We start from the raw sequence: 21049 nt of genomic DNA, 5'->3' as shown, positions 1-21049 counted from the left end.
TCCATAACAAACTTAAAAACAGCATAAACCAAATTTAAGATACAAAGATTCTCTTTGTTTGCCCAAATGTAACTGAGGGTTTCAAGACTGTGGGGATGTTACGCTAAGTCAAACTTGTTGTACCCTTATTCTCTTTCCACTTCCACAAGAGTTTGTGCAATTCAGTTTCTGCTCACTATATTGTGTAGCAAAGACCATACAAGGCATTGCACAAGATCTTGGATGTTTCCTATTGCACGTTGCTGGATCTAAAGTACTGAAAACCAGATTTCAAAGTACTGAAAACCAGATATAGCTAAACTAAATCTGTTTAGTTGCCTGTAAAATTTTAATGTAACAAAAGTCATTATTTCTTTCTTTCACAGAGATGGATAGAACTAATATGGTGCATTGTTAACCATATTTGAAGGAAGAAGGGGGTTCTGAGAAAAGCAGTGTGAGCTGAGGGAACTCAGAGACAGGCAGCCTGTGGTTCTACCTCTGCGAAAGATAATTTCCCCACAAGATTATCATGAGCCTTTGCTAATGAACAAGAAGGAGATTGAGGGAACTAGCATGGGGGGATTTCCCCACTCCCAAAAGTTTCCTGTAGGTCTCTGCTTGTTCATATGTTATTCTAGTCTAATCAAAAGGCATTTATGAACCAAAGGGTCACAGTGGAAGTTAATATGTAATCTCTGCTTAATCAGTGATTTCAATACATCATATAGAGCTCTGCCTACAAATTTCTAGGACTGAAAAGACTGTCCTTAGACCAGCAGTTGTGTTCTTGAAAAACTAGTCACTGGTCTGATTTCTTCATGTTTCAGTGTCAGTGTTGAGGGGGAAGTTTTTCATCTTTGTTAAGTGGCCATTATCCCATAGCCTAACACATATGATAGAGTGACAATGGAAGAAGACCAGATGAATTTGATAGGACAGGGGTGGCCAACGATAGCTCTCCAGATGTTTTTTTGCCTACAATTCCCATCAGCCCCAGCCATTGGCCATGCTAGCTGGGGCTGATGGGAGTTGTAGGCAAAAAAATATCTGGAGAGCTACCGTTGGCCACCCCTGTGATAGGACACAGGGTAAAGCTCATTTTCAAGTATACTCTATGGCAATCAGGGCTTCTTTTGTAGAAAAGCCCAGCAGAAACTCGTTTTCATATTAGGCCATATCCCCTGACGTCACCATTGTTACGCACAGGGCTTTTTTGTAGAAAAAGCCCAGGAATGACTCATTTGCATATTAGGCCACACCTCCTGGTGCCAAGCCAGCTGGAACTGTGTTCCTGTGCGTTCCTGCTCAAAAAAAGCCCTGGTGGCAATGATGTAGGCAAAGAAAACAACACTTTTCCACCATAATTCTGTCTGCAATGGGGAGCTGATTTCAGCTTTCAACACTTTCCCACTTTTCCCACTGGAACTAACTGTTCCGGTTAGTCATCCTGTTGGGATGTGGCCTGCAGGAGGAGGTGGACTGCTTGGTGGCCCACTGTGGCTGTTCTGCTCAGTACTTTGTAGTTAAAATCTTTCACATCCATTCTGATTTGGACTGGGTCATGGGTTCTCCTTTGAGTTGTACTTGCAGGTGAGTCTTGCTCTTCCCCCTGAGCCCAATCCTTTCCTCATCCATGCGAATGGGGCCTTCCTCACAAAGTTTTAATTTGCTTTTTTAATGGATACTGGGAATTCAAACAGGGGGCATGGCATATTTTTGAGGAGGCACTGCCCCCATATCTTCTTTACAGCTACTGTCTTGATTAGCCCTAATCCATCTCTAGTTGTTAAATAAATGAAACAAAACATTTGCAACTTATTTATTCTGTAATTCTATGATTTTGGATCATCAATGAATGACAGGGTATGTTTCCACAAAAGAACAACACTTGTTCCCTCCTTTCAGTGGGAGATTTAAGCAATTTTCTCATTAGCATGAACAGGACTTTAAAATCCTTAACTTTAAGAGAACCATACCCAGTTTCCAACATTCCATAGGGTCCAATAGAAAGATCTTTATGTGAAAACACTTACTTTGGCTCAAAACATTGTACACAGAACTTCATCTAAGTGTATTTGTACATTAAGGGGATGAGTGTTTCATTACAGTGATGAAATGAGCAGATTTCGCATTTATGTATTGTACAGTACTATTTCTGTGGATCGATGGTAACCGTGTTTCTCTTTTCACACAGAGTCGACCTTCACCAAATTGTTGTTTGTGACCAGTGGTGAGGGTTTGCTTTTGTTCCTCTCTACAACATCATTTGAGCTGTCCTGGGAAGAAAACTTCGCTGTACAAATTGACAGAATAATTCGTTTGTATTCTCGTCTGAAATTCTGGTTCAGAAGTCCATAAATGATAGCATTAAGGCAGCTATTGAAGTATGCCAGATAGTAACTTGAAACGAACAACCACTCTGGAATCCTGGGAATTACTGTTTCTGGATTGACAGCCACAGCAAGGCCTATAAAATTTAAAGGGGCCCAGCAGACTGCAAAGAGCACAAAGACCACAAACATGGTGACAAAGTTCCTGAAATCATGCGGCTTTAGTTTGGGGTTGTTGTCAGGTTTAACTCTCCTTCGTACCTGAATGACAAGGATCCATATCCTCAAGTAGCAAAATGTAACGATGGCTATCGGGAACATGAAATGAAAAAACACAACTGCTATTGTATATGCAGAGCTGACTGACTGGGAAAAGGTACATGAGTAGATCCTGTCGTCATACTGAAGGGATCCCACAAAGAGATTGGGCACAATCGCAACAAAAGTCAAGACCCAGATAAGAATGACATAGCACAAAGAGTTCTTGTCACTGTACAACTTGTCATACTTGAGGCTGTGACAGATGTAGCAATATCGGTTGACAGCAATTCCAGTGATGTTGAATATGGATCCAATAACACTTAGGCCCATAAGGAAGCCACTGATTTGGCAGTGGGCATATCCCAGATTCCATCCCTTACGAAAAACAGATGTCAGGACCAGCGGGTATGGGTAGACTGCCACAACCAGGTCAGCAACGGCTAGGCTGACGACAAAGATGTTTCCTGAAAAAGAAGAATGCAGACTTATTATGACAGTAATTTTTCATGAAGCCACATTTCTGTGGAATGTCCTATTTCATGCAACTGAAACAATGTTGTCATATGATAGGTCTGGTTTACACATCATGCAGCAGCAAGAGGTAGTAGAACTGAGGTAGAAGATGTGACAGAACTACTTCAGACTTTAGCAGGAAGAATATAACTTGTCAGTCCTCCCCTACAGTAAAAGCTCTTCGTGTGTAGAAAATGTAGCACATTAAGGAGACAGATCTAAGCAGTCCTTCCCCTGCAATTTTCTATTTGCAGGAAATGTTTCATTTCCTTTAAAAAAAAAGGGAAATATTTTCAACAGCTCCCTTATTTTGAATTTGAACTGACATAGTCTTTTCACTACCTCTGAATAATAATAATTTTTATTTCTTGCTTTTCTCTATCCTAAGGAGTCACAAAGTGGCTTACAGTTGCTTTCCCTTCCTCTCCCTACATGAGGCACTTTGTCAGGTAGGTGGGGCTGAGAGAGTTCTGAGAGAAACTGTGACTGGCGCAAGGTAACCAAGCTGGCATCAATTGGAGGAGTGGGGAATAAAATCTGATTCTCCAGATCAGAATCTGCCAGGGCTTTTTTTTGAGCAGGAATGCACAGAAACACAGTTCCAGCTGACATGGTATCTGGGGTGTGGCCTAATATGCAAATGAGTTCCTGCTGGGCTTTTTTTACAAAAAGCCCTGCTTAAAACAATGGTGCCATCAGGGGTGTGGCTTAATATGCAAATGACCATACAGATAATAAAAGAGTTAAACAGATATGAGAACTGAGACTGACTATAGTGAGAGGAAAACTTGAGATCTCTCTTAAGTCCTGGAGGCTTCCATTGTCCTGAGTGTTATAATATCTTGTAAATCAGGAATCTCTTGTTCTAGTCTGTTTCTGGAATTCCTTTGCAATAAAACAGCTACTTTGAGGTCCCCCATGGAGTGCCCTGGGTGGTTGAAATGTTCTCCTACAGATTTCTCAATTTTGTGATTCTTGATATCAGATTTGTGTCCATTTATTCTTTGGTATAGGGTTTGACATCTTTACCCTATATAAAGAACTGAAGGGCACTGTTGGCATTTAACAACATGTACTATGTTAGAAGATGAGCAAGTGAATGAGCCTGAGATGGTGTAGTTGATGTTGTTAGGTCCAATAATTGTCTTTGTATATATAGTAACAAAGTTGACATCTGGGTTTACTGCAAGCTTTGGTACCAGTGTCCATGTTCAAATTAGATGTTGCATTTATTGTAGGTGTGGAGTTGTTTAAGATTGGGGGGGGGGCTGTCTGTGGGCAAGACAGTACTTGTGAAAGAGAACTGTCATTACCTCATAGAGGTTTAAATTGCTGATGACGTGTTGAACTGTTTTGAGTTGAGAGCTGTATGTGACCACTAGTAAGAAAGCTGATACACTTCAAAACAGTTGTTGTAACACATAGTTATTTACAACAACTAAAAATGTGTTTTCATTATGTATGTTTTAAATCTGTTAGCTACATTGGTGGCCCTGGTGATGGCAGAAAGTTGGGCTATACAATTTGTAAATAAACAAACTAAATGGTGGATGGGAATGTGCATGTATCCGGTATGTAAACTAGGTTGGATGATGTCAGCAATTGATCTTTATTCAAATGGACATTCTCTTCTACATTTTTACACTAATCATTCTTAACTATGTGTGGCCACAGCTGGACAGGGATAACTGGTTTGATAGCCTCTAAAATGGCACCCAACTGATCAAAAGATATATAGGTCCTGTAAACTCCACTAATCAGGGCTTTTTTTGTAGCAGGAACTCCTTTGCATATTAGGCTACACACTTCTGATGCAAACAATCCTCCAGGAGCTTACAGTAGGCCCTATGCTAAAAGCCCTGTAAGCTCTTGGAGGATTGGCTACATCAGGGGTGTGTGGCCTAATATGCAAAGGACTTCCTGCTACAAAAAAAGCCTTGCCACTAACACTTGGAAATGTTATCTACTGATGCCATTTCTCAGATGTGAAATATCTATTTTAGAAGCAAGTTTCTAAATATAAACTTAGCTTGTATATAAAAAGGCTTCTGGGTGCATATGAAAATTTAATTATGTGATAGAGGCGAGGGCAGGGGATTTACTTCAGATTATCAAATTAAGTCTGGTACTGCAGGTAACCATGCAAGAGGATGTGAATGGCTTGAAGCCCAGAGACTGTACAATACAACACAGAGCTTGCATGCCTCAATAACTCTTCCTTTCTCTCCATCTAAAAATAGGTCTTAACACTTACATTATTTAGCAATTTTTACAAGGCTCTATTTTGGTAGCTCAACCAAGAGACTTTTACACTGTGGTAGCAGCTGTCACATTAGTAAATTAACTCAGTCAAGTGGCTAGATGCAGAAGCTAGAAGCGGGCCTTGCGTATCCTGAAGGAAGTGACCCAGACGGACCTACAGCTGGACAGCTCCAGACGCAAACTTCTAACTGTCAAGATCAAAACCTTTCCAGTTTAGATTGCTTGGTCAGACTGGCGGAAAAGCCATGCAAAAGGGAGAGGGCCATTCCAGTGCATCTTAAGCTCTTCTTATACAGGATTAAACAACAACAACAGTAGCCTAGAACTCTGGTTTTGGAGGTCTCCTGTCCTGGAATCACCTCTAAACAAATGCAATGAGAGGTAAAAGGTAAAGGTAGTTGCCTGTCAAGCACCAGCCATTTCTGACTTTGGGGTGACATTGCATCATGTTTTCATGGCAGATATTTTATGGGGTGGTTTGCCATTGCCTTCCCTAGTCATCTACACTTTACCCCCAGCAAGCTGGGTTCTCATTTTACCAACCTTAGAAGAATGGAAGGCTGAGTCAACCTTGAGTCAGCTACCTGAACCCAGCTTCCAACGGGATTGAACTCAGGTTGTGAGCAGAGCTTGGGCTGCATTACTGCAGTTTACCACTCTGAAAGTGCTATGTGACTTGTAAAGAGCATTAAACATTTGAATATGGCACAGAAACCTATGCAGAAACTGTGGATAGATGTAAGATTTTCATGGAAGTATGATGTAGTATGCTTATAGCTAATCCTAGTTTATAATTAGTCTAGGATTAGATTGTAGCAGCAGCCATAGGAACATGTTATAGGGAACCATTAATAATGTTTACTTTAGTTAAGGAAGAAAACTGGAAACAATTTCTGATCATTAGATGGAGAAAAGTATAGGGAGATGGTATTCTGAGGTCATATGTTACTCAGATCACATTCTTAAGGCCATACTGAATCAGTAACCATAGGACTCGATCTTATGATTGTCATCTTTGGAGCTGACAAAGGATTCCTCATGCCTGGAGTAAATAGATCATCAAATTGTGGAGGAACCACATGGTACTAGTGTTTAACCTGAAGCAATCATAGACCAGAGCAAGTTGTTTTGAAGTTAGGCCTCTTAATGGTATTTGAAGCTTAACTGCTTGTCATAAATTTCCATTTTGTTATGTGTATCATTGACTGACTTTTGAATAATTCAGAATACAGTGTATTTTATACGCTAGTTACTGTTTTGATTTGGATTAGGGTTGCTGACCTCCAGGTTTGTACCTGGAGATCTCCAACTATTACAATTGCACTCCAGATGACCAAGTTCAGCTCTCCTGGAGAAAACAGCTGCTTTAGAGCATGGACTTGTTGGGTTTTTGATGCAATTTCACTTCCTGTTGTCATGAGTTAATTAAGTGTTCGTATATGCATGTTGATGTTTAGCCAGTGAGATTGGTAGAGCCAATGAGAATGTTTGCACGTACTTCCCACCAAGGTTAGGTGTCAATATGCATAGTGACTAGTGAGGGAGAGCCCTAATAGGCTAATCCATATATTTGGGTGGTAGTCTGGGGGAAAACATTTGGTCAGTTTTATTGCCCTTTGTGTTAAGCCATTAGATCTCCATGCAGTTGAAGTTAAGACCCGAGAGAATCGAGATATAGCTTAGAAGCTAGATAGGATATTGAATCCTATCTTGTTTTCTAGAAATCCCAGTCATCCCTTTCCTCATTAGTAAAGTAAATTACTTTTATTCTTAAGCTAAACCGTGTGCCTGGCTGTTATTTGTGGTTCTCTCCACGTTACTCTGCTAATCGTATATCTAAACCCTAACAGGACTTCAGGGCATCATACCCTGCTGAGGTCCCCCCCCCCCCCCCGCAAACCTTGACCTCAGATTCTACCTCCAAAATCCCTAGGTATTTCCCAACACAAAGCTGGCAACCCTAATTGGGACATACTGAATAGACAGATCATCCCCCCCACACACACACATACATTTAAGGCTGGGATTATGAAACAAATCACTGAACTGCTAGGAGTGCTGACTGAAGAAAGCACAGGATGAAGACTTAACAAATGGGAGCTTGGCAAAGAGTGAGGCTCAAACTCCGTGATCCCTACTGAGTAGAATGATCCCTACTGAGTAAAACCATTTCCTGAAGGCCTTAGCCTCTGTGCTTTGTTCATTTGGTCCTCCAGGGCAATTAGTTGGCCACTATGTGAAACAGGAGATGGACCACTGGTCTGATTCAGCACAAATCCTACTATGCATGGTTGCTATTAGAGCTGCCAGGTTCCTGCCGGGGCAAAAGATCCTCCAGCTCTTCCTTCCTACTGCTGCAATGGCAGCTGGTGGGAGAAAAAAAGTTCTAAAGATTATCAATGAATGGTGTTATGTCACTTTTGGGAAAAACCAGGATGTGACATCAGTCCACTCTAGCAATTCTTGGAAACTTTATGATAAATGTCAGGTAAAACCATAGCAAAATGGGGAATCTGGGTCTCCAAATATTATTTAGACCAGGGGTGTCAAACATGCGGCCCAAGGGCTGAATTATGCCCCTGGAGGGCTCCTATCAGGCCCCCAAGCAACTGGCTGTCCTCTGCTTCCTTCTCCCTCTCTCTTGCTTCCTTCTGCATAACAGCTTGCTTTGCAAGGCTTTCTCAATTGCACAGGAGCTACAGAGCAAAGCCTCTGTTTTCTACATTGGCTGAGCCTCCTCCCTTGGGGAAAAAGGGGGGAGGCAGAGTTTGCTTTGCCAGGATCTCACAATTGCACAGCAGAGCTACTGAGCCAAGCTTCTCTTTTTTCTATTGGCTGAGCCAGAGCTTCCTTTGCCCAGTTCCCAGGATCCCATGGGAGAAATACAAAGAAAGAACCTTTAAAACCAACAAGTGCTAATATTCTAAGCATGTTTTAAGATTTTCCTTTGTTTTTTTTTTAAAAAAAACGTTAATTGTGGTTATCTGTGTCCTTTATAAAGTTTATATTTCTACTACCTTATCTTAAATAGGTACACACACATGCCCGACCTGACATGGCCAGGCCTGACAAGGTCTCATTTTTGTCAGATCTGGCCATCATAGGAAATGAGTTTGACACCCCTGATTTAGACAGTGTTACCACTACGCCACACTCCACATCAAGCAAGCCCTGAGATATCAGGGTTTTGTTCAGCATATACAAGGCTATATGTGCATGCAAAATGCATTGCTCCCTTCAACTGGGCTTTTTAGATCACGGTTAGCATATACTCCTGATAAGCACATTTGGCATGGTCGTGATATAGGTTTGAATCTTCACTTGTGCCATAGAAGTTTGCTGGGTGACCTTGGACAACTTCTGCTCTGTCATCTTAATCTAGTTGATGTTATAAAATGGAAGAGAGGAGAATGATGTAAGCTATTTTGGGTCCCCAATGTGGAGAAAGTGGGATACAAATAAATATGCAATCATTATGTCTGATGAGAGATAATCAGGCAAAGTTTTCAGAGCATATACTGACATTTGGTTTACAATGATGATGGCAGTAAATTTGACCAAGTGTTGAAGAAAGCATTAGAAACATGATGGGTGCATAGCTAAATTTTAGCACAATGTGCAAGAAAACACCCAATGCTTGTAAATGTTTCTAAACTGTCATCATTTGGCACAGTGCCACTTCTCCACTACCAAAAAAAGTTGCTTCACATTTGAATAGTTAGAATAGGTGTTTTTTTTGGGGGGGGGGACAGAGTACAGTTTAATTAATTATATTAATTAAACTGTACTCTGAATTTCCCAGTCCCCTCTGAAAGCTTCCAATACCAGCGACTCCTTGCAAACGCTGCATTAATCACTGACAACACACTTTAATTACTGTCTGACAGATATTTTAAGTACTGAGGTGTATATCTCTAACTGTTATGACAATCAGTGTGAATAGTTTATTGCCTTCCTTTGTTTATCTCAGCGATTCATGTTAGAAGCATGCAGAAAATGTCATAGCTCTATAGATTTTCAGTTTGTAACCAATATGAAGAAATCCAGTCCATGTGACATGCAGTGGTGCAATTCTTTCCCCCACTGGTTTTATAATGGAATATAGGCGTGGAGGCTGTAACTGAGAATGCGACTAATAGCAGGAGGAAGGGAGTCTTCGGCTCTGTGACCTACAGATCCAGTTCTGCCTCTCAAGCATGTTGGGAAGAAAGCTGGCAGTTAGAGCCATTAGGTCAGCTGGAGAAGGAGCGAGAGCTGTGTGGACAACTTGAGCCAGTAATACATACAAGAAAACTGAGACCACAAAAGAGTTAAGGTTATCTAACTGAAATCATCAAGAGCAGTGGCTTGAACCTAGATCTTCCAGCCTCTCTTTCATTTCCCAGGCCAGAGCTAAGAGATTACAAGGCTCTGCCGAGAAGAACTTGTGGGGGGTGAGATGGGAAAGAACCAGCTTTTCCTTCTACTTTTTCAAAACAAGTCAATCCATTGCTCAATGCCATCTACTTTGATTGGCAACAGCTCTCCAGGTCACAGGCAGAAAACTGGTTTTCCCAAAACCTGCCAGCTCCTGGAGATGCCAGGGATTGGACCTGGGAACTCCAGCTTTCAAAACACCCAGCCACAAGGCCTTTGATTTCCCACTTACCAGGTCCTGCTTTAGTCAACATTGCCCTGGCTTAAAGCAGTGAGATGATGAGCCAATTGTGTCTTATGCAATAAATACAAGCAGAAGGCCAAAAAAAGCAGCAACTGCAAAAAACTCCCCCCTTAAACTCTGTAGGTCTATATATAGACTGCTAAAGATAGTTTCCTTTGAAATATTCAGTAAGAAATCACTTGTCCTCCCTCTTTACCTTAGTTTTGAGTTCACCATCCTTTTTATAGCTGCACATGTAGGATCTACGAGACCTGCTTTATTATTGAAGAAGATCTAACACTGCAGAAAACAACCAGGCCATTCACCACTTATGTAGCTAAAAGGAGGGGGGAAATGAATGACAAGTAACTGCAATAATTAGCACAGTGTGTACATTAAAGACATTCTGGGGCCAAACTCTCTGTTTGATTGAATTCTGTATATAATTATGATCTGTGACACAACAGGCCTATTAGCAGTGTGGTCAAGCTATAATCTACTGGACAGAGTTAGCAAAATGGCCAGGGCGAAAGCTTGCTGTGAGCATAATTATTCCCCATCCAAGCCAAGGCTGAAGAAAGGTGCAGTCAGTAACACCGGGGATTTTCCCCGTGCTGGTACGTGCCCCCCCCCTGCTTAAGGACAAGATGGGTGGGGCCACAAAACACACACACAAGAAAGAAAATGCCCAGCCTGACACCTGTTCTTGTTCATTTATTACAAGCCATATTTCTGCAACTTCCTTGAATGAAAGAATGTGGAGCCTGCGCAAAATGATTCAATCCCCTTTTAATCTCCTATCCTCATCTCCCCCCAGATCTGGAATGAGGGCTAAAAGACATATAAAACATTCTGCCAGATTTAACCCCAGAAGCTGTCACTTAAGAAAACAAGAATGCTTCATTGCAGAAGGGCAAAGGACTGAGTGGATATCGTATCTACTATACAGTACCTTTCACTTCAAAAAAAGTCTTTGGGAAGTTCTAAAATCCATTCCCATTTTGAAAGTCAGTGCTGCAAGCAGGTGAAGAGAATGTTCTGGGCATTCACAGAATGACTTTTCCTCACATTACAGTAAGCATACATGTTTTCCTACCTGGTGTTAGGGGATGAGTTTCTAGATGAGGGGGAGTGATTTGCAAGCCTGTATGCCTCCAGCACCTTCCAATTGCAAGTAGGCTATACTCTCCACTATACACTTTATGTCTTACAACTTCTCTTGTGAGAAAGTATGTGAATTAATACATACAACCATTTTTCAGAGATGGGATGTCTTCTGTGGTATCATCTGAGGCTTTTGGTCCCTATCTAATGAAATCTGCTCTGGAGACTTAGGCCATAGAAACAGTTGTTGGCAATTTCCCTCTTGGGAGCTCCAATTCTCTTGTCCTCAAATAATGCATGTCACTGTGAGACATGAAGTGGAAAACTACTAGATAACAAAAGGATTTCTATAAAGGCTGAGAATTTCACTTCAGGGAAGTAAATTATGGTGACATTTAGTCATGTTAAATGTGCTGGTGGCGATGCATGGGCACCCAGTAATAATGTGGCATCAAATCTCGTTTGATAAACTCCTTTCTTTTTTGGCATATGGTATAATGTCAACAGGGCAGTTTTGTGGACAGCTTGTCTCCAAGGTATTTTTCTCAGTTCAACAAATGCTCTTTGACTCCTTCACAGTAACTGCCTCAGGACTGCAAGCATATTTTAAATTTAAACAAATATAACAAACAGTGAGAGTTTTTCTGTTAAAAGACAGAGGGATAGAAATGAAATGTATCCAACAGTGGGGAAAATGAACTTCTGGACTATGGATGCCAACCTCTAGGTGGAGTCTGGGGATCCCCCCAGAATTACAGTTCATCTCCAGACTACAGAGATCAGTTCCCCTGGAGAAAATGGCTGCTTTGGAGAGTAGACACTATGGCACTGTACCCCACTGAGGTCCCTGTCCTTCCTAGGCTTCATCCCCAAATCTCAAGGAGTTTCTCAACCTGGATCTGGCAACCCCTACCCCCATATCCACCCACCAGTGGGCTTCATCCCCAAATCTCAAGGAATTTCTCAACCTGGATCTGGCAACCCTACCCCCATATCCACCCACCAGTGGCCGGGGGGACTTGGCAACGCAAAAATATTATTGTGTGAAACACAGAAGAATCAGTGTGTGTCCTATGGCCTCCTATATGGAGACCTGAAATGACTTGCAGTCATGTGTCATTATGAAGAGCTTAAAAATATAACAGCTGGAGGAGCATGAGGGAAAAAAATGCCTAAACTGCTCGTTCAGCCATTGTAAACTCTGTAGTGATTGCCTTGGAGCACCCTAAAGCCACCACCATATGATGGCCATAAGGTACAGAAGCCATTGACAATTCTTGACTCAGCAATGTTAAGGTAAGAATTTCTTGTTTGTATGGACTGTGGAGACTGTTACATTTGTATGTTCTGGCCACTTAGTTCTGTTTGGAAGAAAGAAGTGGTTGATCTAAAATTGGATCTATTCAATGTGGTTCTGAAATGCTGGTCTTATAATATTTTGTAACTATGATCATTTAGGGCAGAAGCTCTTACATAGGTACTGATCATCTACTTATGAAAATGCAAACTCTAAAATACTTTCTAAGTAGCTGGTGCAGCATTTACAGTAATAACAGAAAGCCAGAAGAAGTCAGTAGGTCTTAAGTCAGTAGGTCTTAAGAACAAGTCAGTAGGTCTTAAGAACAAGTCAGTAGGTCTTACAGTCAGTAGGTCTTAAGAACAAGCAACTGGACCTGCATGCTTGGCCTTTAGATGGTGTGACTCATCAAAACTGCTTGAACACAAACTAGTTGGGCCTAAAAGGCAGAATCTATTCCCTTTCCAAGAAAAGTAGTCTTGAGCTTTTGTTATTTATTTATGTGGAGTATTAACACGGCTTCTCTCCATATTAGGGATGGAGATGGGGCAAGACATGGAAATGATGTTGTGTGATGTGCCGCAGTCACTTTGGGGTGAAACTCTGGATGTGACATCAGGAAATCAGTCAACGCTAAGGAAGTTTTGGGGAAAGTCCAGAACATTGCCTGATAGGATGATGGTGTCATTTCTGACCACCACTACTACTCACCCACATTTTTCCCATTTACCTAGAAGCAAGGTTGGGCGGGAAGAGCCATCCCCCAGAAGGCTGCTCAAAGCAAATGGTAAGCCTACTCCATATAGAAATCTGAGGCAATTTACAACGGGAATCAGTAAGCACACACTCAACTAAAATTATTATTATTATTATTTATTGTATTTTATGAATCGCCCTATCCTGGCCAGTGCCAGGATCAGGGCGATGTACAACAGTAAAATCAGTTACATTAATATATATATATATGTAAAATCGATTACATTAAAAATTACAAACCCTGATGCCGTCTTTAAAGTGCTCTTATTCAGTTATTGGATCACATCAGGGGTGGGGAGATCGGGGAGAGGAAAGGTGCCAGCACAGCAACTGTTGCTGTCCTCATGCAAAGGCTTGGCGGAACATCTCTGCCTTACAGGCCCTGCGAAACTGTAAAAGATTCCGCAGGTCCCTGATGTCTTCTGGCAGAGTGTTCCCCCAAGTTGGGGCCAGGACTGAAAAAGCCCTGGCCCTTGTTGAGGACAGCCAGACCTCTTTCAGCAGCAGATTTCGACTACTGGAGCGCAACGCCCTTCCAGAGACATAGTCGAGGAGGCAGTCCCGTAGATACATCATCCCAGACTGCTCAAGGCCTTGAAGGTCATAACCAAAACCTTGAATCTGACCCGGTACTCAACTGGCAACCAGCTTAGCTGGCGCAGCACAGGTAGAATATGTGCCATCCGTGGCGTTCTTGTCAGGACTCGTGCTGCCACATTCTGAGCCCATTGGAGCTTCCGGATCAGACTCAAGGGTAGGCCAGCATAGAGCGAGTTACAGTAGTCTAGTCTGGAGGTGACCTTTGCATGGATTACTGTGGCTAGGTCTGAGCGATACAGGAGGGGAGCCAGCTGCCAGGCTTGACGAAGATGAAAAAATGCCACCTTGGCAATATGTGTGACCTGGACCTCCACTGAAAGTGATGTATCCAGTGTCACTCCTAAGCTCTTGACGGTAGGCGCTGGTGTTAGTAGCACCCCATCAAGAGTCAGCAGTCTATGCTCCAGCTTCAACCCCGCTCTCCGTAACCACAGAGCCTCCGTTTTTGATGGGTTCAGCTTCAAACTGCTCTTCCTTAGCCAGCCTACCACGGCCTACAAACCCTCAGCCAGATTTGGTGGGACCGCAGCCGACCGATCATCCAACAGCAAATATAGCTGGGTGTCATCTGCGTATTGATGACATCCCAGCCCAAAGCTCCATACCAGCTGGGCAAGGGGGTGCATGTAGATATTGAATAACATTGGGGAGAGGAGTGCCCCTTGTGGAACCCTACATAAAAGGGGATATCTAGTGGACACATCCTCACCTTGCGCCATCCTCCGTCCCCGACTGTGCAGAAAGGAGGAAAGCCATTGCAAGGCCACCTCGCATATTCCCACTTTGGCGAGGTGGCGAGTCAACAATGCATAGTCAACTGTGTCGAACGCTGCTGTAAGGTCTAACAATAAGAGAAGCACCAACCTGCCTCGATCCAGCTGCTTATGGAGGTCATCCATTAGAGTGACCAGGACAGTTTCAGTCCCATGGCCAGGGCAGAAACCAGACTGGAATGGGTCTAGTGCCGATGTGTCCTCCAGAAAGCCCTGAAGCTGCTCGGCCATGGCTCTCTCAATTACCTTCCCCAGAAATGGCAAATTTGAAACTGGGTGGTTATTGGCTGGATCTAAAGGATCCATTGATGGCTTTTTTAAGAGCGGTGAAACCACTGCTTCCTTGAGGCCCTCTGGAAACACCCCTGTCTCTAGGGACAGGTTGATGATTTCCTTTATAAGGCCCCGGATCCTCTCATCGCCAGCCTTAACCAGCCACGAGGGACAAAGGTCAAGTAGGCAAGTGGTGGGCCTAACAGCACTCAGGAATGCATAAAAACCAACAACAGAAATCAATAAAGCAGCAAATTCACAGCAAAAAATGAGCAGCTACTAAATATAAACATCAAGTGTAAGGAATAAATACAAACACAGTAAGGCTGCTCTTGAAGGCAACTCAGAAACTACAGCTGGTCCAGAACATGTATTGCCCATTTTGCAACAAACAGCTACATTGTCTGTCAGTCTGTTTCCGAGTTCCATTCAAGATGCAAGTTATGTCCTTAAAAGCCCTTCATGACCTGGGACCCATGTATTTGAAGCACCATCTCCTTCCATATGTTCCTGTGTTCCAACTCTGGTTTTCAGGCAGCCACCTGTTGGCTATCCCACCACTTAAGGTGGCCTGTCTGGCACTGACCAGAGCCCAGGTCTTTTCCATCATGGCTCTGTATAATGGGCTTCCTGAAGAGGGGAGGCCCTCCTGAGGGCCCCCCCCCCCCGATGTGTAAATGGCAGGGGCTATAAATGTCAGGCCTTGTAGTGCCTCCTGAAGGGAGGGGAGGGATTTGAGGCTTGCTATTTTATCTTTGGTTTTAGCTGGGAATGTTTTATCTATTATTGTAAGATGCCCTGAGATAAGAGGAAAGGTGGGATATAAATGTTTTAATGAATCAGTCAATCAATCTAGATATTATGAGGAGCAAGTACAATAACACCGTTAATTCAGATCACAGTAAAACAGTTCTGGCAGCAAAACAACCAACGCTGAATTGGTCAAGAAAGCAGTCAAGAAATCATAAAATTGTTTCAGCAACAAACTATGTCAGCAAGTCTCCCAGCAACATAAAATCAGAAGGCCTGGGAGAGGGAAAACATCTTCACCTGGTGCCTAAATGCAAACAGACTAGTCACCAGGTAAAAATCTGTGGAGAAGGATCACAACCAGAATGCCGCCACTGAAAATGACTGGTTTCTGGTTGCTGCCCACTTACTTCTCTTTACCATTGATGCAGCTCTGGTGCTGAAGCCAGTATAGTGAGCCAACAAAACCTTCCCCCTATTTTCAGGCCTACTGCCTTGACCTACAAAGAACAAGTATTCTTTTTCTTGGAAGTATCTAAAAAACTAGACATGACCTTTCCCTTCACATGGGGATACACTAGGTTCCCAGCACTGCCACATGTTACAAGAAGGTATATCCTGATGCTTCTATCACATGTTACAATAATATATACCCTGGTACACTCCTGCAGCATAAGTTCATAGTATAAAAAAGCACCCTTCAAATGATACAGAACATTGTCAACACGCTGTCAAAACTAAGAACCCATCTTTTCTATAATGCATGGTGCAACCTTGAAGATATGACATGTGTGTGCGTGTAATGAGACTGGAAAAACAAAAAATGAACACGTCAGTACAGGAGGTTGCTGTACTGAATCAGACCATTGGTCCCTCAGGGTCAGTATCGACTACTCAGACTGACAGTGGCTGTCCAGAGGTCTTTCATATCACCCACTACCTGATCCTTTTCATTGGAGATACCAGGGATTGAATCTCGGACCTTCTGCATGCCAAGCAGATGCTCTAACACTGAGCTATGGCCCCTCCCTGAGCCACAGACCTTCCCCAGCCATGGTCCCTCCCCATTAAAGGCATGCAATGTAGATCCGCTGCAGAAGTCTAGCATGCCTGGCCATGAGCCTCCAGCTATGAGCCCACGTGGAGAAGAGACTGAAGGTCTAAGCAATGTGAAAGGAGGACATAGAAGCAAACTGTATACAAGACAAAGATTGGGATCCGTATCCATAAAGGAATCTTGACCTATAGAGCTCTAAATTTTCTAGGACAAGGCATCTGAAGGCCCTGCCTTATCCCATATTCAAGATCTGGTGCCAGTATATTAAGATCTGCTGAGACCCTGCTGCAGGTACACCAACTTCAGAAGTCAGGCAGCTATCTACTGAAGACAGGGCCTTTTTCACTGTGGTACCTAGTTTTGGAATACTCTTTCTAGATTTTTTTTTTCCGGATGCACACAGTGTGAATTTTAAAGTATGAACTATGAACATTCAGCTCACCTGAGATTTTGGAAGCACTTGTATTTATTGTTTGTTTTTGCTTGGCTACTGCATCTGCTTGGGTTTTTATGTGTGTGTGTGAGACTATTAATAGTCATCTTGAGGAGTCAATTTTGTAGAAAAGCAGGAAACAAATATATTAAAGAAGAAAAAAAGTAAATCATTTATTTTACCACTTGTGTAATTACCACATGTGTAATTAACATATCTCTTCCTTGGCTTTGCCTTTGGCAGAGGTTCAGAAAACGTTTTATTCTGGATGTTTTTGCTTTTTCCAAACTGTTCATTTCCAGTACTAAAATACTAAGGATGAATTCTGATGCTCTATCATTGAATAGTATGCCTTGAAGCAGTGGAATAAAAATGTTAGATTTTGCTCCAGTGTAACATTCATCTTCATGAGGGCCACTTGAAATGCTTTTATGGACAGTAGCTTTGGGTTATTATTCAGTACATTAATTCAAAGGATAGAGAAACTAGACTACTTTTAAATTTGCTTGAAATGAAGCATGAACCAGGTCAATGCTGAAACAAATTTTATAACAACCGACAAAAATGCCAAATGCTAGACAGAAATGGGCATTATTAAGAGTGCTTCTTTGGAGATATATCTGAAGAATGTACTGTAAAACCAGCAGAACAGTCGTCACTGTCATGAGAAATTAGCTTGTTAGTCTGATCTCTGTATTTATGACCTAGGTCAGAAGAGGGATAAGAGAACCACAAAACTCATTAGCAAAGACTCATAAGCAGAGAATTCCTGTTTCCTTTAGACAATCCCAGGGTTGCCACTAAACATTTATTTTTCATTTCTTTGACCTTCCCTGACCAACATTTGTCAATTTCCCTGACAACCATTCAATTGTAACCACAAGTTAAAAAAATGACATTGTGTTGCATCAATGTAAGGCTTAATGAAATGTTCCACTCTACAACTACACAAGTCTCAACTGAAAAAATATTTGTCAAAGTAAGAGATTTAATATCAGCTTCTTTCAACATTAACTGTAGCAACTTCTGTTTTGTAATTGCACCAAAAATTACACCAAGATACAAACTTCAATTCAAGTAAACTCTGAATGATAACAAGCAGTTAGCTTGGTTCCAGAAAGTGTTATGAGCAGATCAGCAGCAAGAAAGGAGGTAGAGTTTCTGCAATCTAGAGAAGCAGACAACCCTCATTTGCAACCTTTATGGCCGGAAGAAGTCAGGAAAGAGGGTGAGAGAGCTGATACTCTGTAAACTCCAGCAGGAAAAAGCAATCACATTTGCAAAATTAACTTTGCATGGTGCAGAGTAGAAAGTGCTAGTTGTCTATGAAATCCAACAGCGGCAAAACTCATTTGCAACTTTAGCAGGAGACAAAACATCCATTCCATACACAAGCATGACCCAAAAACATGCTTATCTTTATATGTAAATTAAATGCAGTACTAGCAGGTAGGGATGAAAACAGTTAGATGTTTAAAGTTTGTATATTGCTAAACGTTTAAACTAGCTTTGCTTTGCAAATGCTACAGGCAGACCTTGGAAATCATGCAGGGACAGAGCTCAACAAACACATTAGGCTGGTTGCTTTGGGTGGAGCTGAGAAAAAGGTGGTGCTGGGAAAGGGCATCATTTTTACTTGTATTCTGCTACTTCTGTATCCTAGTTGCCACAAGAACAGATCACGCTCTTGCAGCAGCAGGTCAAAAACCCACTGCTTGAATATATTTTAATCACAATTTCCCTTACTTTCCCTGACTTCAGACCAATTTCCCTGACCAATTTTCATTTCCCTGACTTTCCCGAAAGTGGCAACCCTGAACCCACTTCCCACCTTTCTCTGGCTTTTCTCTCTCCCCGACCCGTATTTTTCTCCATTGTGGCTCTGCGTTTCCCCACCCATTTATTCCTTCTTTCTCTTCTTTCTGCCTTTTTGGCCCCTCCCCTCCTGCCCACTTTCCACACTGTCACTTTTGATTGTTTAGCCTTCTCTTCTCAACCCACACTTCTGGCAACCCACATCCTGCTGGATGCAGTCCCACTTTTCCTCTCCCCTTACATCCTACATCTGATGCTTCTCAATGACTGCTGCTGTCACATTATTCTACGTTGGTGAAACAATATGATGCTGGAGGCCTCATAATTCTGAGGAGTTGTCAAGGCAACTGAGATTCTGCATTATGGTATTAGATGTACCTGAGGGGGTTGTAACCTGTGTGTAGATAACTGCTTTTATGGTTTGTAGGGAAAGGGGTATAACCTGCCCATTAAAAAAAGGTTTTTCTTTAAGCCTGGATTTACAGAAACCCATGTAGTTATGATTTTGTGGATTTTTAGATCTACAGCTACAAACTGAGATGGAACTAGGAACTGGCTCTGACAATGCACCCACTATTTTCTAGATAGAACATTCTAGGGTTGCCAATCCCCAAGTGGGGGCAGGGGATCCCCCAGTTTGGAGGCCCTCCCCCCGCTTCAGGGTCATCAGAAAGTGGGAGGAGGGGAGGGAAATGTCTCCTGGGAACTCTATTATTCCCTATGGAGATTTATTCCCATAGAAAATAATGGAGAATTGATCCACGGGTATCTGGGGCTCTGGGGGGGGGCTGTTTGTTGAGGTAGAGGCACTAAATTTTCAGTACAGCATCTAGTGCCTCTCCCCAAAATATCCCCCAAGTTTCAAAACGATTGGATCAGGGAGTCCAATTCTATGAACCCCAAAAGAAGGTGCCTCTATCCTTCATTATTTCCTATGGAAGGAAGGCATTGAAAAAGTGATGGCCCTTTCAATGTGATGGCCAGAACTCCCTTCGGAGTTCAGTTATGCTTGTCACAGCCTTGATCTTGGCTCATCCCCTAATGTCTCCTGGCTCCACCCCCAATGCCTCCTGGCTCCGCCCCCAAAGTCTCCTGGCTCCACCCCCAAAGTCCCCAGATATTTCTTAAATTGGACTTGGCAACCCTAGAACATTCTAACTGGAATTTACTCAATAAATGACCACACTTTTCAACTTCTGTTACTGGTGGAAGACCAAGAAGACTGTCATTCTTTTCCTAACTACGTCATAAATATGGACATTCAGATAAGCAAGCTCTTGTATTTGAATCCAGAATTCAATCATTCCTTAAAATTCTTGCCCTTTAAAATTCCTGCTGCTTATAAGACACTGGGCGTTTTTGCACTGACCTTTTACTGGCGCAACCACCCTCCTCACGCCGGCGGATCTGCAGGGATTTCGCACCAGAAGCGCCGGCGCAGCCAAAAGAGCTGGCTACTTCCGTCGCGAAACCCGCTCAAACGTTTTCCTGCTTCTTGGCGGTTTCCGTTTGAGCTGGCTTCGGGATGGAAGTTGCCGGCTCTTTTGGCTGCGCCGGCGCTTCTGGTGCGAAATCCCTGCAGATCCGCCGGCGTGAGGAGGGTGGTCGCGCCAGTAAAAGGACAGTGCGAAATCAGCCACTGTGTTGGAGCTAAACAGCTTTTCAACTGCTGACAGAAGGAAAAAGACTATGCTAATAGGGTGTTCATGAGACAATAGTAGTATGGGATGGGGGGCTATAATAAGGATAATTAAATCAGATTGAATTAAAAAATTGACTGGGATCCAATCATTTGTTTTTATTTTGAGTCGAATTGCTGTGAATATTTATCAGACACAACACTAACCTTATTTATTGTCTAACATTAAAAGTTTACATAGCTTCTTGATAAAACATACCAAATAATAACAGTTAGCATGTATATAACAGTTTGGAGCATCAAAGGCAGTTTATGTCAATTATTGCAGTAATCCTTAACAATCCCATACATAGTTTTATCTTCTTCTGGTTTGAAGCATTTCTCAAATGCTTTCCCTCCCTCTTCTGTGCTAGTGGTCCCATTTGTGTCAGTTCTCGTATGCAAAGAGAATATTGAAATGGACACAAAACTGCAATACAATAGGGGGGAATGACATAGCTGACAAAAGTGCCCTGTGCAGTGTCTTGAGATACCATAGCCTGTAACTATGCAGTTCCTGCTTTTG

General features: G+C 42.5%; 1 protein-coding gene across 1 annotated transcript in view; it reads right to left on the bottom strand.

The window, feature by feature from the left end:
* Nucleotides 1-1966: 1966 nt before the first annotated feature.
* Nucleotides 1967-21049, bottom strand: part of MTNR1A (melatonin receptor 1A) — a 60654-nt gene continuing 41571 nt past the window's right edge. The window contains exon 3 of the mRNA XM_060246430.1: nt 1967-3037. Coding sequence (XP_060102413.1) covers nt 2169-3037 — 869 coding nt within the window. The 3' untranslated portion in view covers nt 1967-2168. The remainder of the gene's footprint in view (nt 3038-21049) is intronic.

Source organism: Heteronotia binoei, chromosome 9 (assembly GCF_032191835.1).
Source record: "Heteronotia binoei isolate CCM8104 ecotype False Entrance Well chromosome 9, APGP_CSIRO_Hbin_v1, whole genome shotgun sequence".
In the NCBI taxonomy this organism is placed as follows: Eukaryota; Metazoa; Chordata; class Lepidosauria; order Squamata; family Gekkonidae; genus Heteronotia; species Heteronotia binoei.
This window is presented reverse-complemented; position numbering and strand designations above follow the sequence as displayed.